This window comes from Triturus cristatus, chromosome 5_1, assembly GCF_964204655.1.
Source record: "Triturus cristatus chromosome 5_1, aTriCri1.1, whole genome shotgun sequence".
Classification (NCBI taxonomy): domain Eukaryota; kingdom Metazoa; phylum Chordata; class Amphibia; order Caudata; family Salamandridae; genus Triturus; species Triturus cristatus.
Window position 1 is genome coordinate 712,013,795 of NC_140587.1, and position 27,759 is coordinate 712,041,553.

Consider the following 27,759-nt stretch of genomic DNA (forward strand, 5'->3'; position numbering starts at 1 on the left):
AACTCCACTGGACCGACCACCACTGCATCCACTTCTCCTTCGAGAAACATACCGCGCACAGCCAACCACAACAAATCCCACACCGCAGCTGGAACAAAGTCACCGAAGACCAGCTCCTCACCACCCTCGCCCGAGACCCCCCACCTGAGCCCTCGGACACCAACGCAGCGGCCCACAATTTCAGACAATGGATCGACAACTGCGCCAATACCCTCGCCCCGTTCAGGAAAACCTCAAACAGGCGCTCCGACACGAGCCATCTGGTTCAACTTCGACCTCCAGACTTCCAAGCAAACCTGCTGAAGACTCAAACAGTGGCGCCAAGACCAGACAACCACGCGGCCCTCAAGGACACCAGACGCAGGCACCACCAACTCATCCGATCCGCCAAAAAGACCTTCTTCAAAGAATGAATAGACAACAACGCACACAACAGCAAAGAGCTCTTCAGCATCGTGAAAGAACTCGCCTCCCCAACTCCAGCTCCAACGACATCCCGCCGTCACAAGAACTCTGCAACTCCCAGGCCACCTTCTTCCACCGCAAGATCGCAGACATCCACAACAGCTTCGACACCCAGACTCCGATGACAGTCGCCGACACCCCCGACTCAACGCCCTCCAAACACACCAACCTCCTGCTCTCCTGGAACATCGTCAACGACGAAGACACCATCAAAATCATGAACACATCCACTCCGGCTCACCCTCTGACCCCTGCCCACACCACATCTTCAACAAAGCAAGCTCCATCATCGCACCTCAAATCCGAAAAATCATCAACAGCTCCTTCGAAACCGCCATGTTCCCAGAGAGCTGGAAACATGCCGAAATCAACGCCCTACTCAAAAAGCCAAAAGCGGACCCAAAGGACCCTAAGAACCTTCGACCCATCTCCCTGCTCCCGTTCCCGGCAAAAGTCACTGAGAAGACGGCAAACCGACAACTGACCCACTTCTTGGAGGAGAACATCATCCTGGACTCCTCCCAATCCAGCTTCCCAGCAACCACAGCACCGAAACCGCTCTCATCGCCGCCGCCACCAACGACGTCAGGACCCTGCTGGACAACGGCAAAACAGCGGCCCTCATCCTCCTAGACCTCTCGGCCGCTTTCGACATCGTCTGCCACCACACCTTGCGCACACGCCTCCACGATGCAGGGATCCGTGACAAAACCCTAAACTGGATCACCTCCTTCCTCACCGGCAGAATCCAGAGAGTCCGCCTCCCCCCTTTCCGATCCAGACCTACCATGATCACCTGCGGTGTATCCCAAGGATCATCCCTCAACCCGACCCTTTTCAACATCTACATGGCACTGCTCGCCCACATCGTCTGAGCGCACCACCTCAACATCATCTCATACACCGACGACACTCAGCTGATCCTCTCCCTCACCAAGGACCCAGCCACTGCCAAATCCAACCTGCACAAGGGAATGAAGGCCGTCGCAGATTGGATGAAGACGAGCCGTCTGAAACTTAACCCTGACAAAACGGAGGTCCTCATCCTCGGCTCCAACCCCTGTGCATGGGACGACTCCAGGTGGCCGACCATGCTGGAAGCTGCCCCGACACCCACCAACCACGCAAGCAACCTGGGGTTCATCCTGGACTCAACGCTCTCTATGACCCAGCAAGTCAACGCTGTGTCATCCTCCAATACACGCCGCATGCTCTGCAAAATCTACAGATGGATCCCCATCGAAACCAGAAGGACGGTCACCCAAGCCCTTGTCAGCAGCAGACTGGACTACGGCAACACCCTCTACGCGGGAACCACGGCCAAACTCCAGAAACGACTCCCAACGCATACAAAACGCCTCCGCATGCCTCATCCTTGGAATCCCTCGCTACAGCCACATTACCGCCCACCTGAGACCTGCACTGGCTCCCAGTCAACAAGAGGATCACTTTCAAACTTCTCACCCACGGTCACAAGGCTCTCCACAACGCCGGACCAGCCTACATCAACAAACGACTCTCCTTCTACACCCCGAACCGCCAGCTTCGCTCCACTAACCTCACCCTCGCCACTGTCCCACGCATCCGCTGAATGACCACCGTCAGCAGATCATTCTCCCACCTCGCCGCCAAGACATGGAACACCCTCCCCATCCACCTGCGGCAGACCCAGGACCTGCTGACCTTCAGGAGACTCCTCAAAACCTGGCTGTTTGATCGGTAGCTGCGTAATCCCCCTCCCTCTAGCACCTTGAGACCCCCACTGGTGAGTAGCACGCTTTACAAATGTTTAATTGATTGATTGATTGACTAGCCGCTGAGATTTTGCATTGCCCAAGTGATTATGTACCTGGAGGCTATGTTGATCATTTTAGGACAAAACACACCTCCTTGTCTTAGATGTCCTTGGTCACGTCTAATGTACACAATGGAGCTGGCTAGGAGAACTAGGAAGTTGATGTTGAGGTCTTCTCCTGATAACTTTCCTCCCGTAGAAATATCCAGTGTGCACACCAAGTCATATGGCCTTTAACTAGATCCAGAGTTGTTCCAAAGATTGATCTTGCATTCCAAGTTAATCTGTTCTAACTACCACTGTACTTCCATATTTCCCATTTATCTGTGGGCTTATGCACAGTTTAAATGTCTGGTTTTATTTTACAACAGTTAGTGCTGGTATTTGGCCTGAATGCAAGTACTTCAACTTTGACAGATATTGAAACTGGGGCACGGAAAGATAACATGGTTTTCCTCTATCATGCTATTTTTTTTTTTTTTCATAATCAATTTTATTAGCATTTGTAGAAACAAAACATACAAGGACAGCAAAGGAATGAACGATACATCAAAATTCATCATCCGCGGACAGCAGAATGCCCGGTCTAAATATAAGGCCCTTGAACCAGCCTTCTCGTATGAAGAAAAAGAGCAGCGATACAAAAGGAAAACAAGCCTAAAGAAAACAGCATATTTAACCATTTGCCCCACACCTTCTCGAACATTTCAGGACATCCTCTGGCCTCAGAGGGTTTCTTCTTAGGCCGCGCACCAATCCACCCCTCGGCGCCATTTACGTACAGTGGGAGGCTTGGCCTGTGACCAGGCCGCTGCAATATCTCGCTTGGCCACCCCCCACCGCCATGCCTAGGAAACGCTTGTCAGCTCGGGAGCCGTCCAATACATCAAATACCCCTAGGAGGAGGCGTAAGGGATTGTGAGGGACCTGCCACACCACATTGTAGGTGATTTCAGACTCTACACCCGTCCAGAAGGAGGCGAGACCAGGGCATTGCCAGACCATGTGGTAGAAATGGGCCGGGGCTTGGTAACAACGTGTACAGTCCGGTGAGGGGCGCAGACCCGCCCTGTGTAGGCATGCAGGGGTGAGGTATGCCGTGTGGAGGTAGTAAAGTTGAATGATGTGTAGGTTAGAGGAGGACGTAAGAGTTTTGGGAGCCATCAGGGCATCACACCAGTCTGCCTCTTCTAGGGGACCCAACAATCACTCCCAGCGGGCTCGCAGCGCATGTAAGGTGGCAGGGCCATTGTTCACTAGGGAGCGGTATATCCGCAACACTCCCCTCTACCCAGGTTGCCCCTCATGACCTGGGCTTCCAACAGACTAAATTCAGGGAGTGAAGAGTCTGGTGAAACATGTGTAGTAAGGGCGTGACAGAGTTGCAGATATTTATAAAATTGATTAGTGAGAAGGGAGTAGCGCTGCTGCAGGTCGGAGAAGGCCCGGATGTGATATCTCCTAGCCATACGTCCCCAAGGAGTGTAATCCCGATCCGATCCCACTGTTGAAACCCTTGGAGACCCGATGCTTCGCGCAGCCAAATTCCGTGCCACAGAGGCATGTGTTGAGTGAGTTTCTTGTCCCGTTGCGTTTAGCGCCGAGCGCCATGCCGTTAGGACCGCTGTGGTGATAGGCGGGATGTTCTGCGGAATGGGGGTCCCGTACAGGTAAGCTAGAATCCGTGGGAAATCCATAGTTCTGAGCTCGGTCCAATAGGCCGGATCAGACCAACCTCCAGATAACCAGTTGTGGACGACAATGAGTCGGGTGGCCAGATAGTAGAGATGAAGGTTGGTCACCCCCATACCCCCATCAAAGGGAGTTATCCGACAGCGGGCCATGGCCATACGTGGTCTCCCATTCCCCCACAGAAACTTAGTAATTACCCCGTCAAACTCGTGGAACCAGCTACCCGGGAGATGAAAAGTGATGTTTTGAAGGATGTATAAAAAGCGGGGCAGAATCATCATTTTAAAAAGTGCCCCTCTACCAAGGGGGTTAAGCGGGAGGGACTGCCAACACTTAAGGTTGGATTTGGCTTTCGTAACCAGGCGGGTGAGGTTAAGAGCCCACTCCAGTTCAGGAAGCAAGGTTATCCCCAGATATTTAAACGATTGCCTCCGCAGGGGGATAGTAGACTGCCAATCAAAGCAGGCTCTTGAGGGGTGGAGGGGGACCAAAGTGGACTTCGCCGGGTTGAGCCGTAGACCCGAGACATTCTCAAAGGTCCAAAGCACCTCCAGACAGCGTGGGCCGGAGCTCTCCGGGTCGACCAGGAAAAGCAAAGTGTCGTCCGCATAAGGGGCAATTTTTTCAATCCGATGGGGGTCCCAGCACCACCTTTAGATTTGGGGATCACTGCGTATGAGGCATGCCGGCGGCTCCATCGCCAGCGCAAATAAGAGCGGTGAAAGAGGGCACCCCTGACGGGTGCCTCTGCGGATGGAGAACGCTTCTGAGAAGGCGCCGTTGATCAGGACCCGTCCCTTAGGGCTCGAGTACAAGACTCGAATAAAACGCCGAAAGTGAGGGCCGAAGTCCATCAATGCCAGAACATCGTCCAAGTAGCACCAGTCAACCGTGTCAAAGGCCTTCTCGAAGTCAATTAGCAGCAGGGCCAAATATGGGGTGAGCAGGTGGCGATGGGCCAGGGCAAGATGGAGGCGTCGTATACAGTGCCGAGTGCCGTGAGCGGGCATAAAGCCACACTGATCCGGATGGATCAATTCATGCAGCAAGGGGCGAAGAAGTTGCTCCAAAGCAGTAGCGAAGATTTTTATTTCGGTGTTGAGAGATCAGGCGGTAGTCCGCGCAAGAAAGAGAAGGCGGTTGAGTTATTGGAATGACCACAATAGTGGCCACGTCCGTCTCCGGAGGGAAAGAGACTGTCTCTACCACATATTGACAGAGATCGACCAGGTGAGGAACCAACAAGTCTTGGTATGTTGCATATCTGAAAGAGACACGTTAGTGATAGATTGCTTACCTTAGAATATACCTAGGCGTCTGCCTGGATCCAGAAAGTTTTCGTCAGCAGTACCCCTGCGCGCCGGTAGGCGTCGTCGTGCGGTTCCGCGTACGTCACTGGCGTCTTATTCGCCGAGATGACGTCATTGGAGCTACTTAGACGCGCCCACGAACGCTGACGTCAGTGCTTTCTTTTTTCGCGCCAGCAAGCGCAGATCCGAGAGCGAGCGGTACTCCTAGTTAATATTTTAACTTTATTTCTGAGACTTTTTTCTCTTGCTTTGTCGAGTACTTGACTTCTGGTGCAGTAGAGATGCTCGGGTTTAAGTCCTGTAGGGACTGCCATCTGAACATGTCGGTGACAGACCCGCATGACTTGTGTCTCTTCTGCTTGGGGCACGCCCATGACCCCGAGACTTGCCCCGATTCACGGGCCATGGCGCCGAGGGCTTTGAGGGAGCGTTCCCGAAAGTTGTTGGAGGCCCTGCAATCGGTTTCGCGACGCTCAAGTTCCCGCTCCCATGGGAGGTCGAGGGACAGGTCGCGGGGCCGACACCACCGTCCGTCGGAATCGGGGACAGGTAAGTCTAAGCTCCATAACAAGTCGAAGAAGCGATGTCACTCTTAGTCTACCCTCACCGGTCATGGGAAACAGTGGAGGGGGCGGGTGGTCACCACCCAGCGGGTCCGGTGGAGCCTCCGTTGTTGCCTGCGGCCTACCAGCCTTTTCCGAGGCCGTACGCGACTCCGGAAGAAATACAGGTATTCCTGTCAGCCATGGGCCGTTTATTTGCCCCATCGGGCCCCTCTGGCGTGCCTTCAGGCCCCTTGGACTCGTTGGGTGGTTCTGCCCCCGTGCTGCCGCCATTGGAACCGGCTACGCGGGCAAGATACCCTGCGGCGCCGTTGGCTCTGGCCTCAGCGCTGGGTCTGAAGCAGCCTCCGGCGACTGGGCCGACGCCGGACACGACATCGTTGCCTACGGGGCCGGACTGCACCGAGCCTGGATTGGTCTGTTTTCCTCCGATTCCTATTCCTGGTGGGGAGTTAATTCTCTTTCCCCGGGCCCCTCGTCCTTACCAGCCTCTTAAATAGCCGGTGGACAAAGGGGAGTACTGGGGGGGTGTCTGAGGACCCTCTCGCAGCTCAATGTGAGGATGAACCGGAGTGGTAGGGTGATATGGAAGGTCCAGGCGATCTGGATTTCTCTCCGCACCCTGGTACACTGTCCCCTTCATCCGTTGCTACGGAGGAGGTTGGGACTTTTTCTGTGGTGTTGCGTAGGGTGGCTGAGGCTCTTAACCTCGAGCTCCCTTCCGTGCCTATCAGGACCAATCTCCTGACTAAGGTGCTGAAGCCGACGACTTTCTTAGCGGAGCCGCTATTGCCCTTTAATGACGCGCTTACAGACATTCTGTTAAGCACCTGAACCAAGTCTAACACAGGGGTTCCTGTGGATACGAGTGTGGCACGACTCGATCGCCCGGCCCCGGAGGACCCCAGTTTTCTCACGCAACCCCTAACGCCTGAGAGTCTGGTTGACCAGGCCTCTGCCTCTCTGAGCGCATTCCCTACCGCACCTCTGGAGAAAGAAACTAAAAAACTTGAGCAGTTTGGGAAAAAGATTTTCACCTCTGCCAGTTCCGGATTGCGAGCGGGGAATACTGCATGCCTGTTGGGCTGCTATTCCCACTCTGTGTGGGACACTGTAGCAGAGGTGCTGCCTCAGTGTCCAGTGGAAGCTTGAGCGGTGCTCTCCCAAGCCATTACCGAGGGGAAAGATGCTGCAAAATTCACTATCCGTTGTGGCCTTGACACAGCCGACTCCCTCGGCAGAGCAATTTCCACAACATTGGCGCTACGCCGTTACACCTGGCTCAGGACAACTGACTTCTCCGGGGATGTCCAAGACACTTTATTGGACATGCCCTTTGATGGCACGCACCTTTTTGGTGACAAAGCGGATAGCACTTTGGAACGCTTTAAAGACTCCTGGGCTACAGCCCAGTCCTTGGGTCTTGCCACCACGCGCACTCCCTTGGGGTCTGCCTTTCGCTTCTTTCGAGGTCCGGGACGAGGCGCCCAAATGCGTTCCTTTCAGAGACGCTGGCCTGCTCAGCCACAGTCTCTGCGCAGCCGCGGTCGGGGGACCCGTCGAAGTGGGGCATGGGGCCAGCAGACGGGTCAGTCCACCACCGCCTCTGCTACCAATGCCTCAAAACCTTCCTAGACCAGTGTTTCAGGCCCACCAAACACCAGTGGGCGGCAGGATTCGCCTTCACCTCCCCCACTGGCACACCATCACTTCGGAAAAGTGGGTTTTGCAGATAGTCCGAAGGGGCTTCACCCTCCCTTTCGAGACTGCTCCTCCAGCCATGCCGCCTCAGTACTACCACATGTCGGGGGATCACTTGGCGCTTCTCCAGCAGGAAGTTGCTGCCCTCTTGGCCAAGGGGGCCATCAAGCACGTTCCGACACCAGAAGTAGGTCATGGTTGTTACTCCCACTACTTCCTGGTTCCAAAGAAGGACAAGGGCCTGCGTCCTATCTTAGACCTCCGCAACCTTAATTGCTTCCTCCGGAAGGAGAAGGTCAAGATGCTCACGCTTGCTCAGGTCTTGTCTGCCCTAGACCCGCAAGACTGGATGGTAGCGTTGGACTTGCAGAATGCTTATTTTCATTTCCCCATCCTGCCGCCCACCGGCGTGACCTGTGGTTCACGGTAGGCCACGAGCACTTTCAGATCACCGTGCTCCCTTTCGGCCTTACCAGCGCTCCTCGGGTGTTCACGGGAATGATGGCGGTGGTCGCAGCTCATCTGCTCGGATCAGAGGTCTCAGTCTTCCCCTATCTGGACGACTGGATGTTAAAGGCGGGCTCGCCCCAGGCTGTCGTCTCCCACCTCCAGACTACGGTCGACCTCCTGCATTCGCTGGGGTTCTCCATCAACGTGCCGAAGTCGCATCTGATTCCCTCTGAGAAGCTCCTCTTCATCGGAGCGGTTCTGGACACAACGCAATTCGGGTGTATCCTCCCAAACAGCGAGTCTGGGACATTCTGGCTATGATTCCGATCTTTCAGCCCTGGTCCTGGGTTTTGGTCAATTAAACCCTGAGGCTGCTGGGCCTCACGGCCTCCTGCATCCTGCTGATCAACCATGCCAGATGGCATATGCGGGCTCTGCAGTGGGACCTGAAGTTCCAGTGGCCGCAGCATCAAGGAAACCTGTCAGACTATGTCCAGATTTCGGAGGGCACTGCACAAGACTTGCAGTGGTGGCTCACGGACCAGGGTTGGGTCAGCGGCAGAGCCTTCTCCCTTCCCCAACCGGACTACACAGAGGTGATGGATGCGTCCCTCCTGGGATGCGGCGGCCACATGGGAGAGTAGTGCAGGTGTTCACAGACAACACCGCCGCCATGTGGTAATGCAACAAACATGGCGGGGTGGGGTCGTGGACCCTATGTCAGGAGACTATGCGCCTTTGGACATGGCTGGAACGTTAAGGCATTTCCTTGACTGTTCAACACCTGGCAGGTTCCTTGAACGCCAGGGCCGATTAACTCAGCCTCCGTTGCCTGATGGATCACGAATGGCGTCTTCACTCGGAAGTGGTACAAGGTCTCCTTCAGCAGTGGAGGGTACCTTAGTTAGATCTATTCGCCACCGAAGAGAATGCGCAATGTCAGCAGTTCTTCGCGTTGGAGTTTCCAAGGCGGCACTCGCTCGGAGACGCTTTTCGACACGAGTGGAGTTGCGGTCTGTTATACGCCTTTCCGCCTATACCACTTCTGCCCAGAGTGCTGAAGAAGATCAGATGTGACCGGGCCCAAGTCATTCTTGTGGCACCTGACTGGGCACGAAGAGTTTGGTATCCCGAGCTACTCAGTATGAGCGTGGATCCCCCGATCTAACTTCCTCTTCGGGAGGATCTTCTGTCACAGCAACAAGGGATGGTCCTCCACCTGAACCTGTCCAGCCTCCACCTCCTTGCGTGGAGATTGAGCGGCGACAGTTGATTCCATTTGACTTGCCTCCTGAGGTCTGTAATGTGATTCTGGCAGCCAGGCGTCCCTCAACTAAATCTGTGTACGCCTGTCGGTTGAAGCAATTTGTGGCATGGTGCACAACAAAGCTGTAGATCCCCTTTCTGCCCCTATTTCTGAGGTCCTATTGTTCCTTCTCTCCTTGGCCCAGCAGGGCTCTGCTGTGGGCACTATCAAGGGCTGCCTTTCTGCCCTTTCAGCCTTTCTCAGGCTGCCTGATCAGCCCTCTCTTTTCAAGTCCCCTGTTGTCAATAGATTTCTTAAAGGCATTACTCACCTTTTCCCTTCTATTCCTTTTGTGATGCCTCAGTGGGACTTGAACCTGGTTCTCACATACTTAGCCTCTTCATATTTGTCCTTTGCGGTTATTAACTTTGAAAACTGTCTTCCTAGTGGCCATCACCTCCGCTAGGCGTGTGAGTGAACCTCCTTTCCTGGCAATTCATCCAGACAAGGTTGTGCTTCGACCACGTCCCTCCTTTATCCCGAAAGTAGTCAATGCCTTTCACCTCGGGCAGACTGTCACTCTGCCCACTTTCTTTCCGCCTCCGCACCCTTCAAGAGAGGAAGAGAGGCTCCACCGTCTGGACCCAAAACGTGCGCTTTCATTCCATCTCAACCGCACACAACAGTTCCGGGTGGATGGCCAGCTCTTTGTTGGCTACGTGGGCATCAAGAAAGGCCGAGCTGTGCACAAGCGGACTATCTCCCGATGGGTTGTCTTGTGCATTAAAGCCTGTAACTCTCTGGCTAAAAAGGAGCCTCCGGTAGGGCTGTTCGCCCATTCTACCAGGGCCACAGCAGCTACTACAGTATTGGGATGCGTTGTCCCCCTGCAAGATATCTGTCGGGCAGCCACGTGGGCCTCGCTGCATACTTTCACTAAGCACTATTGCCTTGACAGTCAAGTCCGGAGAGACTGCTTCTTTGGCCGGTCGGTTCTTCGTGACTTTCTGGTGTGATTTCACATCTGAAAGAGACACGTTAGTGATCGATTCCTTACCTTAGAATATCCCCAGGCGTCAGACTGGATCCGGAAGGTTTTGCTAGCAGTACCCCTGCACGTCAGCAGGTGGCGTCCTGCGGCTCCGCGTCAGTCACTGGCGTCGTAAGCGCCGAGATGATGTCACGAAGACTACTCAGGCGCCACCCAATGCGTGCTGGCGTCAGTTCTTTATTTTTCCGCGCCAGCAAGCGCAGATCCGGATAGAGCACGTACCTTAGTCACTTTTTGAGACTTTTGTCTCCCCCTTTTTTTCCTGGTGCACGTAGGGATGCCTGGATTTAAGTTCGGCGGGGCCTGCCGTCGCAATATGTTGGTGGCGGACCCCCACGATGTTTGCCTCTACTGCCTGGAGACTGACCTCGACTCCCGGGCCTGCTGGGACTGTCGGTCCATGGCCCCGATGGCCTTGCGGGAGCGGCGCCGGAAACTGCTGGAGGCCCGGCACTCGTCCCAACGCCGCTCCAGGTCCAGGGACCGTTCCCAGAACCGCTCGCGGGGCCGCAGTCGTCTCTCTTCGGGCTCCAAGTCTTCGCCCTCGGATTCCGGTAAGCGACGTCATAAAACAAGTCGAAGAAGCGGTCGGTCCTCGAATGCGGACGAGGGGGACAGGGGTTCTGCCCCTGCGGCTCCCTTGGAGCCTGGGAGTCCCGTGGCCTACCCGCCTTACCCAGGTTCGTCGACGACTGCCAAACAGGTGCAAGACTTCCTTGCCACCATGGACAGCCTTTTTAGGCCTCGGGCTCCCGCCGGCGTGCCTTCGGGCCCCGCGGTCCCGTGTCCAGATCCTGTTGGCCCGTCGGCGCCACCGGCGGATTCAGCTTCGGCTTCACAGGATCCTACGCTGCCAGCTCCGGCCCCAGCGCCGCCCTCTGCTCCGCCTCTAGCGCCACAGTGGGTGCCGTTCGTTCCGTCCTTGCCCCGGTTCCAGGACCATTTTGTTTCTGCCTGGGATCTGCATTGGGACACGGCGCTGGCCTGACCCCGGCCGGCACGTTCACTATGCCATTTCTGACGCCTTTTACCCCTTCCCCGGCTCCGGCTGTTCAGCCGCCGCTGGTTCCTACTGCAACGGAGGTGGAGGATGACTGGGGGGGGGGTCCGAGGACCCTCTTGCCAGTCAGTGTGACTCCGAGCAGGACTGGGTGGATAAACTGGAGGAGGCCGGCGACCTCGCTGTCTCTTCTGACCCGGGGTTTGCCTCTCCCCCGCCTACAATGGAGGAGGGCGCTTCCTACATGATGGTGCTCCGTCGGGCTGCTAAGGTCCCCAACCTCAATCTTCCTACGGTGGCCCTCAAAACTAAGCTCCTCACCGAGGTGCTCCAGACGGCGTCTACTTCGTCGGAGCCACTGCTTCCCTTCAATGATGCCCTCACTGACGTCCTGGTCGCGTCCGGCCATGGAGGCCCTGTGGGTAAGAATGTCGCCAGGTGTCACCGCTTTCCTGACAACTCATCCTACGCCTGAGAGTCTGGTCATCCAAGCCTCAACGTCACAGAGTGCCTTTCCCACGGCTCTGTCGGATAAGGACTCTAAGAAGCTGGAACTGTTCGGTAAGCGGTTGTTCTCTTCGGCCAGCTTGGGGCTGCGGTCGGTGAACACCGCCTGCTTATTGGGCCGCTATTCCCACTTGGTGTGGGATACCGTTTGTGAGAAGTTGGCCTGATATATGATGTCACTAATTCTAGTGTACACCTTGTATCAGTCCAAACAACCCTTATGGTGATTGGTTGTATAGTCAACCTTATAGGCCAGCTATCCTAGTGGTAGCATGGACAAGAGCAGTCTTAGGCTAAACTCTGAATGGCATGTGAAGCCAGCTGTTATACCATATATAATCCCTTGAATACCAAATGAAAGGACACCACAACAGATATATATAAAAATAGAATGTATTTATTCTAGTCAAACCCTCAGCACTCTTTATAAGATTCGAGGTAAGTACAACACAGTCTTATTTAAGCATACATTAAGTCACACAGGTAAGTAATACACTTAGGCCCTAGGGGCCACGCAAACCATATACTAAGTAAGTGGTATAAGAACCACTGTCACGAACACAGGATAGGCCTAGGGAATCGCTGGGGCTAAACTAAATTACCAAAGGTTAGGAAGTGGGAGGCCCACGGGATTCAGGTGCAGAGTGGAAACACTCACGCGTAATGCGTAAAAGTCGATAGAATTACTAGCAGTTAGAAATAAGCAGTTTTAGGTCACTTCTGGTATAGCTAGAAAGTCGAGACTCGGAAACTAGACCCTAGGATAGTCAATACCCTTGTGAGCACCGAAGTACCCAAGTTACCTAGCCCACGGGCTGCAGGTGCATAGGTGTGAACTTGCGTCGGGTTTCGTCGTTGACTTCTATGGATGCCTGAAGGAAAGTTGCTGACAGGCAGTCAGTGAAGAGTGTCCGGTGGATCCCAAGGAGGGGATCAAGAAGGAAGGAACCTGCAAGCAGAAGGGACAGAGTCTAGGTCACCAGCCAGGAGCCGGGAAGAAACCAGGAAGGAACCAGGCGATGTCGTGAAGATGCAGATGAAGAGGTGAAGCTTGTCGCAGCAGCCACGGGTACCAGGAGACGTCGAGGACGACCAGGACCAGGAGGTGAGCTGTCCCACGAAGGCTCTTGCTGTCGGCGGCGTCGAAGTCGAGTCAGGACCCAACAAGCCTTGGCAAGCGGAACCCACGGGTCTCTGCTTCGGTGTAGATGTGGATCTGGTTCAGAGGTGTCTGGAAGTCTCGGCGCTGGTCAGTCTCTGCAGTCGTCCCTCGTAGGATTCAGTCGCAAAGCAAGCAGCGGTCGCTGGATGGTGCCTGGTTGCCCAGGGTGGTCACTCCTTGGCCACAAGGGAGATTTCTTCAGTCTTCTTCCTGAGGTCGAATGTCGAAGGTCCAGAGTTTCTGTTCAAGTTGCAGATTCAGGTTAATCTAATTTTAGCAGGGCTCAGCTAGCTACTGATATACTGGGCTAGTGGGCTGGGCTACCTGCAAGGTCCCTCCTATGGGTGGGACCAGGGAGGGGAGTGGCTACACCCCCTTTCCTTTGTCCAGTTTCGCGCCAGAGCTGGGGCTGGAGTGCCCCAGCGCCGGTTTGAACTGGACTATGCATGGGACACCTTGTGTGCCCCAGGCAGTGTCTCGTTTCTTTCATCCCTCCCTGCCCTAATACACTAACTCCTGTCTGGGGTGGTGCTCGCACCTCCCAAGGCAGGAAACCTATTGTCCAGGCCTCCCTCGCTGGAAGGACTTCCAGCAGCAGGAGGTCAGACTTGTGTCTGTGGCAGCAGCATCCATTTTGTGATGCTGGGGCTCTGGTTAACTTTAACCGGGTAAGTAGGTTTCAACATGTCTTCTCCCTCTATAAGGGAGGAATAATATCCTCATGGCCAGAAATGGTATGGGGGTATTATTCCAAAGTGTTAGACACCTTACACGACATGTTTTGATAAAGCCAAACCATAGTTACCATAACCGCGAGGATTATAAGGCACTTTAAGAGTATATGGTAGGCGATATCATAGAACAGCTATAAGGACATGGTTCCGAAAGCTGCAGACAGGCTCAGCTCATGCTAGAGCACCATCTCACATGTTACCAAGCACTCTGCCTTCAGGATTGTTAAGGCCTGCCATAGGAGTGACTGAAAGGTTACCCATGTGTCTATATATAAGGTAGGTATAGGAATACTATACCTAAGCAAGGGGTGTTTACACGACCTTGCCCCAGCTGAGTGATCAGCCAGTTGTCATAATGGAAGGCCAGGCCAGGGGTGGCGCAATACATGCTGCAGCCACTGGTAGGCCTAGGGTACACCTATGCCCTGGGTACCTATGGTACACTGTACAGGGGCCAATAAGATGATCCTATCCAATTGGGTTATGCACCTAAAGCACATAGTATTAGTTTAGAGGGAGAACAGCTGGGCTGTGGGTCTGATTAGCAGGCCCACAGCCACATCTAAGTCGAAAACCAGTGAAGCAAAAGCAAAAAGTGGGGGTGAACATAGAAAGCAGACCCTACTCTCCTACACCGTTGCTCAGGTGTTGCCTCAGTGTCCTGAGGGGGTCCAGGCTTTACTTTTCCAGGCGGTTGCTGAGGGTAAGGATGCGGCTAAGTTCGCCATTCGGTGTGGTTTGGACACTGCTGACTCGTTGGGCAGGGCGATTTCTACGACTGTAGCGCTGAGTCGCCACGCCTGGTTGCGATCTACTGGGTTCTCACCCGATGTCCAGAGCTCGCTCATGGACATGCCCTTTGATGGCACTCGCCTGTTTGGCGATAAGGCCGACAGTGCACTGGAGAGTTTTAAGGACTCGCGATCCAAGGCCAAGTCCTTGGGTCTTTCTGCAAAGAGCCCGGCCACTCCTGGTTTTTGTTCCTTTCGTGGCCACGGCAGAGGCGCCCAGGCACGGTGAGGCCCCGGGGGGAGGCTTGGCTGCCAGAGAGTGGTGCGCGCGCGCTTGATTGCGAACCATGGTAAGAAAGCATCTTTGGGTATCCATGACCTGACCCAAGTCTCCACAAAGGTGTCTGTGCACCCCTGTTTTGAATTCTCTGGAAAACCTATGAGGCACAGGTTGTTCCCGCCGTGAGCGGTTCTCAGCGTCCTCGGCTCGACGGTCTGATTCTGCAGGCAGGCCACCTGAGTCTTCAACTGGCCCAGCTCGTCTTCAGCGGTAGAGAGGTGTGACTCTGCCTCCGACAATCTTGCCGTGGCGTTGCGGAGATCCTGACGGATAAGGGCCATGTCGACCCGCACCTCGCAGATCTTGCCCTCCACCGAGTCCTGAGAGGTGCCAATCACCTGCAGGATAGTCTGAAGGTCTCCCCCAGCAAGGGAGGGGCCGCCAGACGCCCATCCCCGCCCCCAGGCGGACTCTGGGTCAGCAGTAGTGAACTGGTCCATTTTGGTTTGGGTTTGCGGTGTAGGCGTTTTCGGGGCGCGATCCCTGCCCATCCTGGCTGCCAGAGCAGAACCCGGACGTCCCTCCAGGTATAGATGGTAGACTTACGGGCAACTGGTCTCAGCCACAGGAGGGGGGGAAGTTGGAGGGGGGGCGCGAGCGCCCAAACCATCGATACTTAGGCCTGGGCGCCGGACCCACCCCGGGTCTCAAAGGGCGCAGACACACCAGGGACATGGATCTTGTCTCCCGCCGCCCGAAGTGACGGCCGAACCAGCGGGGGAACCCCTCGCATCCGCCGGAGGCGAGCTCCACCAGGTCGAAGGGAGGCGGGGTGGATGGAGTGCCCGGTCCGCTAACCCCCCGCCGCTCGATGAGTGCGGTCTAACCCCCCCCCCACCCCGCGGGGTGTAGGAAAGATAAAGGCAGCCGTGAGGACAACAGTCCAGAAGCCAGTACGGAGGTTATGTGGTAGAGGAGCGGACCAGGGCGGCGCCGAGGCGCCAAGCGGCAAGGAGATAGAGAGGGCCAATAGAGGAAGCGTCCTGCTGCCCGATGTATGCGGCCGAAGTAGGACGGCAACAGCGAGCCCCTGAGGCACCCCACTCCGCTCGATGTGTGCGGCCAAGTTCAAGCGGCGGGCGTCAGCCCCTGGCTTTATCCCTGGTCGGGGTGCAGAACAGGGGGCCCTTGATGCTCACGGTCGAGCCTGTTGGGCAGGAGGCAGCGTCCCACCAGGCCCCAAACCGCAGGGGAGCTGGCGTCGCAGTCACTGGTGCAGCGGTGGCGCAGGTATGTAGAGGCCAGGCAGGGGCAGAGAGTCAGTGCGCCAGTCGGAGGGAAGCAGGACAGAACAGGCCCGGACAGGAGGCCTTTGATGACACTCGGGGGCGAGACTGTGTCCTACCATTCGGGTGTTGCTCGGGGGGTGCCCGGGCCAGGAAAACCCCACCAATCCCCGCTACCGATGTCCGGCACTCACCCACTGCCTCACAGCAGACAGTGACCGCCGGGCCTGGAGCAGGGAGTTGGGAGACAGTGCAGGCCTTCGCAGCAGCCTCACCACGGGTCAGGAAGTCCCAGGAGAGCCAGGGTCCTAAACACGGGACACAGGGCAGGCAATGCAGCATCGACTGGGTGGATCTTGCACTCCCGTAGGTCTCAGGAACATCAGGCGACAATGCAGGAGGGCCCACTCTGCAAGGCCCAGGCATAGGCGGCAGCTGTACCATTTACTAGGAACGCCGGGCCGTCCCCTTTCAGCAGTAAGGGGACCGGGCCAGGGTCAGGCCCAAGCCTGGGCGGAGCAGCAGGTCCCGCAGCCCCCGCCGCTCGATTCAGTGGCCGACACAGCAGCAGCAGGAGGCGGGATTCAGCGCCGCTCACCTCACCCTGTAGACCATATCGGGGATGGCGGAACACGGCCAGGTAAAGGGGAGGGGTGAGCGCCTACACAGGCAGCACGGCGTGAAGCGGAGTGAGGAGCACAGTCTTAGTAGGTAGGATGTACACCGGCGGCGTGATGCTCCAGAGGGCCGCCAATCCCACTACAGGGAGGCTGATAGAGGAAACCGGAGTCAGAGACGCCAGGGCCGGGAGCCGGGCGCCGCCATCTTAGGGTCTCGGAGGTAGGCGCCCCGGCGGATTCACCCCACAGCAGGCCGCTCCGTCGAGAAATCGGCACGTAGGGAACTCCTCTCCCCTGTAGAGACGTTTAGGAAGCAATGGAGGTCCATGGGGGCACCGATGGCAGCGCATTAAAACGCGGATGATGGAGAGGTCCGGAGCACTATCAAAGTGCAACCGCCATCTTGATGCGTTGGCCACGCCCCTCCTATCATACTATTTTATTGTTGAGAAGCTGGCATTAAAACTGAAATCTCCTGGCTCCACCACCAGAAATTGTACCTACAGACAAGAATATATTTTCTACCTAACCCCTTTTTCGTTTGTGATTCTTATCCCTAAGATAGGTAGTGTTAGCTGTCTGGCAGAAGTATATGAAATTAGTTACTCTGGGATGCCAATTGGTTTTACTGGTGATGTCTTAGAGATGCACTTGCTTCCACAGTGATGCACGAGCCACAATTGTGGAACTGTCTCAACCATCTGGACCACAAAATGTAGCTCAAAATAGGTCAAAACTAAATAAATATTTTAGAGTGTTGCTTGATGTGCATTCATATCACATTAAAGAACAATGTTTCGAATGTGGTTAAGGATTTGCTTCATATTTCCAAAATTCTGTCCATTTAGCTCCTAGTCTCCCTTTTCTCTCCCTTTTGTAAGCAGTGCAGGACTGCTTAGTACACCATTCCACATAACTATCCGGTATGATATGTATCCAGTGTAAATACTAGTCTTACAATAGCCATATTATGAAATATAAATTGCTCAGAATTTTCATATGTGCTTGTCTGCACACAATAAAATTATCTGCACTGTTCTTGAATTTTTGATTTAACATATTTTAGGCTTGTAAAATGTTACTCACAAATGTATTTGAGTGGAGAGTATTGAGGATATGAAACAAGCTATCCATATTCTTGCTGCACTTAGTACATGATGAGGTGGATTTTACTTTTGATTTGAAAAAGTCAAAAGTTACTTTGTAATAACTACATTTAACAAAATTCTGTTGTGATATTGCATGCCAGGTTGTCTTCAGAAATGCACAAGGAACATTACAAGCTCCTTTTGTTGCTTATATTTTCCAGATCATTTATTCAGTTTTCAATTACTGTATAAATCCTATTCAATTAGAGCAAAAAATTAATCTAGCATCTTGCTGTGATGATTTGAAATGGCACTTTCTAAATATGGCAACAAGAAAGCAAACATCACTATCTGAAGAAATGCGCAGGGGACAATTTGTATTCTATGATTTATAATGTTATCTATGCCACTAATAACTTTGAATTCCCTTTATTAGCTGATAATGTGGTACACACATCATTAGAAGGGATAATCAACAGGCTGTAGGAGATGTTTGTTGTGATCTGGGAAATACAAAGTTGTATAGGCATGAGAGTCGATACGTGGGAAATTGCAGGGACCATTTTATACCTTAATTTTCTTGGTGTCTTTCCCATTTAATTATGAAGGATTGATCCCAAATCATCCTGATAGCCCCGGATTGAGCAGGGGAGAGTGGTACTCAGACCTCCTGAGCATTTCCCTTGTGCCTTTTCGGGAGGACTTTCTATCCCAGGAACAGGGCAGGGTTCTGCACAAGATTCTACGTAACTTATACCTACATGTGTGGAGATTGAGTAGGAACAGCTGAGCGGGTTTAGTGTAGCTGCATATGTAGTGGATGTTATCCATGTGGCTCTGTACCCACCTACCAAGTCCATTTATTCTTGTTGTTGGGAGAAATTTGTGTTCTAGAGCGGAGGCTGTTGGGTTGATGTTTGCTAGTTTTGTCACTTGCCCAAGCAGGTCTAATGTGGTCCCTGTTAAAGCTTATTTGTTGACCCTTTCTGTGTTTGCTTGACCAACCTTTATTATTCTAGTCAACTGTTACGATGCATTTCTGAAGAGGACTGATGGACTCCCTCCTGAGCCCTTTGTAATGTCTCATTGGGGTCTTAATTTAGGCATTGCTTGATGTGCACACCTTCAAGCCTCTACATAATTGTTGTTTGAGATTGCTGACAATTAAAACAGTATTCCTCATTACTTCTGAATGCCATTTCACTGAGCTGCAGGCACTGTTAGGAGAGCCTCCCTTTACCATCTTCTTACCCGACAAGTTGATGCAACAGACTTGGCTTCGTTTCTTTCAAAAGTAGTGCCATCTTACCATGAGAGGTAATGCATGATTCTTCCTCCTTTTTACTCTACCACTCTTACCTCCAAAGACCTGGGGAGGCTTCACCCATTTTCAACTGAAAAGAGCTCCTGGTTTTCACAGCAAGAGCACTAAGAATCATCTGGTGGATGAATACATTTATATTGAGTTTGCTGGGGCGTAGAAAGGAAGAGGGGTCAAAAATCAGACCTTGACCAAATGGATAGTTCTGTGCATAAAAACGGGCAATGCCATGGCCAGCAAGGAGCCTTCTGAAGGCCAAAAGTCTCAAAAGAAAATCCCCTTCGGGTAATTCTCATACACACCAATTGACTTACACATATACTGCCTTTACGCACCCGGTAAATGAGGAACAGTGAACAAATAGGGAATGTGGTTAAAAGCACATAAAAGGCATCAATTTATTCACAGGGTAATTAAAACATAGTACATATTTTCATATATTTCATCCAAATTACCATTTAAAAATCAACATTCAGGAAATTTTTCTATTCATTAATGTACAATATCCTACAATTTATATCAATCAAAAAGTACACACAATTGGGAACACAACAGTAAGAGGAAATGAGTGGAAGATTAATGATTCCTATTATTGAGGAAACTTATCATCAGTTTAAGTATAGATCAATTACTGATTGCTACAGTCATAATCTCAAGTAATCCAAATCAGTATAATTGTCTCCACAGACTTGATGAGGTTTCCTTATTCACAGCATCAACGCGTTTCGGTGGGCTTTTTATATGTGGCCAACACCTTCTTCAGGAAGACAACATTTTGGTCCCAATCGTACTAATCAAATCTCAAAATCCAGGGCAAAACCCGCCTCCAGAGACGACTGCAAGCCAATTTATAAGCAGCCCGATTCTTTTAGGTTTCTGTCCGTTGATGCCACTTCACATAAAGTGGTTCATAGTTTTCGAGTAGCTCAAGTCAAACAGAGGAAGTCAGCGACAAGGCAGACAACGTACTGGAGTGCTTTAAGGACTCTCGGGCTAAGGACAAGTCCTTGGGTCTCTCACACCTCCCACCCTGTACAGTCTGCTTTTCTCCCCTTTCGTGGCTATGGAAGGGGTGCCCCGCCATGTCCCGCCCAGGGCCACAGGCCAGCGCAAGCTGTTCAGCCCCTGCGCGGCTAGGGACGTGGGAGTCGTGTAGGTCGTGGTTGCTATTCCCACTACTTTCTGGTGCCCAAGAAGGACAAAGGCCTATGTCCTATCTTGGATCTCAGGAACGTCAACCTCTTCCTCTGGAAGGAGAAGTTAAAAATGTTGACGCTAGCTCAGGTCCCGTCTTCTCTCGACCCTGGGGACTGGATGGTAGCGTTGAACTTGCAGGACGCTTACTTTCACATCCCTGTCCTGCCGGCCCACCGGTGTTACCTACGGTTCATGGTAGGCCACGAGCACTTGGTTTACTGTGCTCTCCTTTGGCCTTACCAGCGGCTCTTGGGTGTTCACGAAAGTGATGGCGGTGGTCGCAGCTCATATGCGCAGATCAGGGGTTCCAGTCTTCCCCTATCTCGATGACTGGCTTTTAAAGGCAGGCTCGCCCCAGGCGGTCTCCCACCTCCAGACTACGGCAGACCTCCTGCATTCACTTGGGTTCTCTATCAACGTGCCGAAGTCACACCTGACTCCCTCTCAGAAGCTCTAAGCTTATCGTCAAGAACAGCGAGTCCGGGATATTCGGGCTATGAATCCGATCTTTCAGCCTCTATCCCGGGTTTCGGTCAGAATTACCCTAAAGCTGCTGGGCATCATGGCCTCCTGCATCCTGCTGGTAGATCAGGCCAGGTGGCATATGCGGGCTCTGCAGTGGGACCTGAAGTTCCAGTGGGCACAGCATCTGGGGAATCTGTCCGATTGCGTCCAGATCTCGGAGGGCACTGCACGTCAGTTGTAGTGGTGGCTAACAAACCAGTATTGGGTCAACGGCAGATCCCTCTCCCTTCCACAACCGGAGTTCACAGAGGTGGCAGATACATCACTGCTGGGATGGGGTGGCCACATGTGAGAGGCGGAGATCAGAGACCTCTGGTCTCCGGCAGAGTCCTGGCTCCACATCAACCTTCTGGAGCTTCGGGCGATCTGTCTTCCACTAAAAGCATTCCTTCCCTCTGTCCGGGGAAGAGTAGTGCGCCTGTTCACAGACAACACCACAGCCATGTGGTACTGCAACAAACAGGGCGGGTGGGTTTGTGGACCCTATGTCAAGAGGCTCTCCATCTCTGGACATGGCTGGAACATCAGGGCATATCTCTGGTAGTTCAATACCTGGCAGGATCCCTGAACGCCAGGGCGGACAGACTTAGACGCACATGCTTGATAGAGATCGCATGACGTCTTCACTCGGAGGTGGCGCAAGGTCTCTTTCAGCAGTAGGGAGAGCTTTGGGTAGATTTGTTTGCCACCGAAGAGAACGCGCAATGTCAGCAGTTATGTGCGTTGGAATTTCCAAGGTGGCTCTCGCTAGGTGACGCTTTTCGTCGCGAGTGGAGTTGCGGTCTTCTAAACGCCTTTTCATCTATACCACTTCTGCCCAGGGTGCTGAAGAAGATCACGCGCGACTGGGCCCAAGTCATTCTTGTGGCTCCGGATTGAGTACGAAGAGTCTGGTATCCCGAGCTGATGGCCATCGATCCTCCGATCCGACTGCCTCTTCGGACCGCTCTTCTGTCGCAGCAGCAGGGAACGGTCCTCCACTTGAACCTATCCAGCCTCCACCTCCTTGTGTGGAGATTGAGCAGCGACAGTTGACAGCCTTTGACCTTCCTCCCGAAGTTTGTGATGTTATCTTGGCAGCCAGGTGTCCCTCCACTAAGACGTTATTCACCTGCAGATGGGACAAATTTGTGACATGGTGCGCAGCAAAGGCTGTTGATCCCCTTTCTGATGTTCTCTTGTTCCTCCTTTCTTTGGCCCAGTAGGGCTCTGCTCTGGGCACTCTTAAGGGCTATCTCTCGGCCATTTCAGCCTTTCTTAGGCGTGCTGAGGAGCCTTCTCTTTTTAAGTCCCCTGTAAATTGCTTCCTTAAGGGCATCACTCATCTTTTTCCTCCTTTACCCCCTTCGTAATGCCTCAGTGGGACTTGAACTTGGTTCTTACGTATCTTATGTGCGCTCCCTTTGAGCAGCTACATAACTGTCCTCTCAGGCTTCTGACTTTAAAAGCTACCTTTCTGGTGGCAATCACCTCTTTGCGCAGGGTGAGTGAACTCCAAGCTCTTTCTTCTAAACCTCCTTTTCTGGCTGTTCATCCGGACAAGGTTGTCCTTTGAAATTGTCGTTCCTTCCTAAAGTGGTTACTTCTTTCCACATTGGACAGACCATCACTGTGCCCTCGTTCTTTACGCATCCTTCCAAAGAGAAAGAGAGGCTCCACCGTCTGGATCCGAAACGTGCACTTTCATTTTATTTGGATCGCATCAAGCAATTCCGGGTGGATGACCATCTCTTTGTTGGCTACGTGGGCGCCCCCCCCCCCAAAAACAAGCTGTGCACAAACGGACCATTTATAGATGGGTTGTTTTGTGCATCAAAGCTTGCTATTCCTTGGCAAAGGAGGAGCCTCCAGTGAGGTTGTGCGTCCATTCCACCAGAGCGACGGCAGCTACCACTGCTCTTGAATGTGGAGGCCCTTAATATTGTTGCCTCCACAGGATATGATTGACTCAATCGCAAAGCTGCCATTGGCCCTTTAGCTTCAAGTCACGCCAAAGGAGCCACAGGGTCACCAGCCCTCAAAACACATCCAGACAATTCAGGTCCTTCCACAGGTTGAAGTACAGCTTTCTGCCCCTCCTACTTCAGCTCCTAGCAGTCCTTTTTTAAGGCAGTTTATTCTTTGTGCAAAGGCACCTCCAGCAGTCCATCACCCTCATGGTTCGTTGCTCCGCCTTACCCTGCGCATGAGGAAGAGAAACTCCATCATATGGACCCCAATATGCTTCTACATTGATCGCACCAAAGAACATCAGGAGGGTGACCAGCTCTTTGTGGGATTCTCTGGGACAAAAAAAAGAAGCTGCACAGAAAAGGACTCTGTCACAGTGGGTAGTTCTCTGCATTAAGACCTACTACGCACTGGACAAGAAGTGGCTCTCAGACGCACCAAAGGCTCATTCCTCCGGAGGCAAGGCTGCTACTACTGCTTTCTGCTTGTTCTGGACATCTGTGATGCTGTACAATGGGCGTCTGTACATATTTTCATGAGGCACTACTGCCTTGACAATCGGGTCATATGGTTAGGCAATTTGCCTGCTCGGTCCTGTTGGATTCTTTGCTCTGAGTCTACGCTACACGCCCTCCACCTTGTGCAGGCACTGCTTTGGTATCTTTTGTAAATTAGAGGAATTTGTGGTTAGAAGTATCAATCAGATGAACAAATACTTACCTTCAGTTAAGCTCTTTCTGGGGACTACTCTTAACAGCAGTTTCCCCACCGCCCTCTCACCTTCCTGTTCTGTGGCCTTTTTTTGCCATCATAAAAGATCCCAAATTAGAGATCTCCACACCGGTACCGCAGATTGTGTTTTACTCTGTGTTGGAGGTTGAGGAAAGTGTCAAACAAGACACTGACGTCGACACTCTGCTCTATTCAGTCACATCCGGTGTGGAATGAAGTGGAAGCAGATGTGAAAGATTACCGATCCAGTCTAGCTCCCGTGGAAAATTGTAAAAGTGAGGAAATTGTGATTAGTTAAGAGTATCCACCAGAAAGAGCGTTATCGAAGGTGAAAGTATAAATAAAAAAACAGAATTGTTTAGAGAGGCACCTCTTATGCAAATCAGTACTGTCCCTGCTCTGCTGGATTGGTATTATTGGAGCTGGACCAGTACTGATTTGCATTTGGCATGTCTGTGCAGAGTAGAATGTAGGCCAGGAGCTATCAACAGTGGCTGATATTAATTCAAGCATTCCTCATCTTTTTCTTGATATTCTAGGCACACCTCACTAAGGAGTTGCAATCCATAAGGGCAGTGGTTTGCAATTCCGGACAAAATCCTCTTTTTTTGCGGCATTGTTTGACCTATGTGCATTAATTGTGGACTCTTCTGTTATGGCACAGATAACGAGTTTTTGTATTGGTTTACTGGCTCAAATATTACCATTATTTTCGTGTTCTTTCGGAAAATAAAGCTTACTTTTACTTCAGTTGTCGATGTTTTTGTCTTTAACTTGATATTTCAGTCATTTTATTTTTAGAAGAAAATTGTCGTTTCCTCTATTGCTAAACATAGAACACATCAAAAGCATAACCTGTATCCATGTGTTTTTCCTTTTTCCTGCATCTTAGAAGCGGCACGCATTACGTTGTTACTGTCAAGCAATGCAAGTTTACAAAGGAAAAGGCTGGTGTCTGGCAGAAGATCACATTAACTTCACCATTGGACGTCAGTCATTTACGCTTAGGCAACTGGACAATGCGGTATCCGCCTTCCGGCACATACTGATCAATGATAGCAAACAACCAGCAGCTCAACAGGGTGCATTTCTCAGAGAGTATCTTTTTGTTTACAAGGTAAGAGGAGATGTTATTGTTTTTATGATTGCACCAAGCGCAAATTGTCAAATTGCTCAAATGCCAATATAACGACCACTGTATACCTCTTTGCAATTGAGAGGTAATTCTGCTGCATATATTAGTATGAAAAGCATCAGTGATGCAAATGTGGTAGTTATTGAATATTTTACATGTACAGAGTTGCAGTTAAGTGGGGGGGTCATGATCACGAAAGTGCTGACTGATTTTTAACAAGCACCGGCAAAGCCAATAGGTCTTGGCTTTGCGACCCTCCACCAGCTTATTCGTTTGGCTTCTAAGTCTTTGCTACCGGACTCTGGTCTACATGTCAACTGGCAAAAACGTTGCGTTTATCTCACGTTGACACCTAGAGATCCGCCGGAGGGCTTGAGAACTCTACAGTGGGAACCGAGGTGCTTTGCCCTATGTTGGGGTGCAGATATAGCACAATCCTATAGATCTACTGGAGGGGAATTTAGGGCAGGCCATTTTGACGGTCCACTCGTGTATTGATTTTTAGAAAACCCTGTTGGGGGCTTTGTTGAATATGATAGCTCTCCCTGTATGTTGTATTTTTTGGTGGTATTACCTGTTTGGATCCCTCCGGTGACGTTTTGGGACATCGCAATCCTGTAGATCTACTGGAGGGGATTTTAGGGCAGGCCTTTCTAACGGTCCACTCCGGTATTGATTTTTGGGAAACCCTGTTAGTGGCTTTGTTGAATATGGTAGCTCTCCCTGTATGTAGTATTTTTTTAGGGTATTGCCTGTCTGGATCCCTCCGGCGATATTTCGGGACATCGATGCACTTGTTACTGGATTTTTATGGTGTGTGGGCCGGAGACGATTAGTGTTGACCACATTGGGGAGGATGGCACGACTTTGACACGTAGTACTTAGCGCTACTTCAGTTGCTCACGCAATGGATTGAAGGCAGGCTTACCCTCAGGAGGGCAGTTGGCTCCTTCGTGCCTTAGCTTCCTCTCCAGCTTCATCATTCTGGACAGAAGGTCAAGGCTGAGGTGCGGGATGAGGGCAGTTGTTGTGTAACTTTACGAGCGGTGCCCTCGAACCATGGGGCAAGCAGCAGCGTTTATTTCAGCATGGAGTGGTGTCAGGGATACCAAGGCGGCATTGTGAAGCGAGGCGGTGCAGAGTGCGGTGCCCACAGGTCGCAGTTCAAGCAGCAGCTTTGTGGCGGCATCTGCGTGGGTCAGACCAGGGTTGCGGTGCGGCGGTGCACTCTACAGTGCCTTCAGGATGCGGAGTCGGCAACGACGTCGTGTTGTTTTTTCTTCTGTTGCAGCACGAAACACACAGTCCCCAGTGCTGAGGGCAGAAGAGCTTGAAGTCTTTGCTGTTCCTGAGACTTCTTGAACAGGGGGCAAGCTCTACCTCAAGAAACTCACAAAAATAGATTGCAGAAAGTTTAGTCCAGTCCTTTCACTGCCCAATACAGAAGCAGCCACTACAGCCCAACACAGCAAAGCACTCAGCAAAGTGGTAGTTCCTTATCACAGCTTCTCCAGCTCTTCTTGGCAGTCTTCTTGGTCCAAAAGAGTTCTAAAGCTCAGGGGTTTGGGCCCTACTTTTTATAGCCCCAAATCATTTCTCCTCTCAGGCAGAGAGTGTCTGTGCCCAGCCAGAACCAGTTCTGCCCTCTCTGGCCCATTCAGCTGAGCAAGAAAATACCTACTTTATAAAAGTGGTGTTTTCAAACACAGAATGTAAAAATCACCTTCACTAAAAGATGCATCTTTAGATTCTGAGTTCTGGCATACTAATCTTTACTTTTCTACCTAGTTCCCAGGGCCAGTTATGTTTATAAGAGGTTATAAACAAACTCCCCATTCTGTCCTCGGGGAACAAGTAGCCTTGCAATAGTGAAAAATGAAATTGGCACTAATTCACTATCGGGACATGCCACACACACCAGGGCATTGTCCTACCTTTCACCTACACTGCACCCTGCCCACAGGGGTACCTTGGGCCTACCTTAGGGGGGACTGGCATGTAAGAAAAGGGGAGGAAAGGGCCTGGCAAGTGGGTACACTTGCAAAGTCGACATGGCAGTCCCAGACTGCACACAGGCTCTGCAATGGCAGGCCAGAATTACATGTATCCAGCCATGTGTGTCGGTGTTAAAATCCAGTGCTACAGCCCACTAACAGCATTTGATTTACAGGCCCTGGCATGCTCAGCGCTCTCTACTAGGGACTGACAGGTAAATCAAATATGCCAATCATGGAAACACCAATCCATAACACAGTTTACAACAGGAGCACTTGTATTTTACTACTGATCAGCAGTGAGAAAAGTGCGCAGACACACTACGCCAGCAAAAACAGAGTCCAAACCGGGAGGTCAGAAAACAAAAACTCAGGGGAAACACAGCAAAAGATGCCAAGTCTAAAACATCTCATAAGTAATGACCACTAAGTTGCGATTATCATGTTATGGGATGCAGCACTTAGCAGCGCGATGGATATAGAAGTGTGAAATAGGAGTGCAGTTTATGGTTTTCAGTATGCTAGCAGCTTTGAACACCTCTGCAGGTCCAGTTATGGTATTTCTTCGGATCACAGTCCAGTTTGCTGGTTACTGCACTGCATATCCATTCTGAGATATTTTCTTCAAAGTTTATGGTCCTGAGTGGGCATAGGTTGAAGGAAGACATGGTGGAAAGATCTTCTGGGATGGACTTTGGTAATATCCCATGTCTTAGCATTGTGAGATGCCAGGAAGTGGTCATAGTATGTAGCTTGTTGAGACCTTTGTTGGTGAATTAAATGAAAGTTCTCTGATGGAGAGCGGCATGTGGCAGGTACCTTCAGTTAATTTATACCTGTTTAGTTGGTGATTCGTTGTTGATTGTTGTGGAATGTTTTGTCTTACATCTGTGTGAGATAGTAAAGCAGTATAAGGAAATTATTGTGCTGTCTGCATGAACTACAGTTGACTCCCCGGCCACTGTTATTAGTGTTAGTGTTGGCCAGAAGGGTAATCTATTGTATTGTAATTGCATTTATTTACTGCTCACTACCTCTGACGACGTGTTAAAGTATTTTACGCTGGCCAGCAAGCTGTGATTTTTCAGTGCTTATTGGGATTAATATTGTGTTTTTAAGGAAACCGTTTCATGCCTTAATTCCATTTTTTATGAGGCAGAGTTAAGTGTGATCTTTAGTGGGAGAGAGTATATAAAGTCATGCAAATGGTTGACCGTAATAATA

The 27,759-nt window shown here is 51.8% G+C and overlaps 1 protein-coding gene across 2 annotated transcripts in view; it reads left to right on the forward strand.

Moving 5' to 3' along the window:
• Positions 1 to 27,759, forward strand: part of TRAPPC8 (trafficking protein particle complex subunit 8) — a 1,257,619-nt gene that overhangs the window by 685,802 nt on the left and 544,058 nt on the right. For both annotated transcript variants that reach the window (XM_085605699.1, XM_085605700.1), the window contains one exon: positions 24,299 to 24,523. In XM_085605699.1, the coding sequence (XP_085461825.1) occupies positions 24,299 to 24,523 (225 nt within the window). The remainder of the gene's footprint in view (positions 1 to 24,298; positions 24,524 to 27,759) is intronic.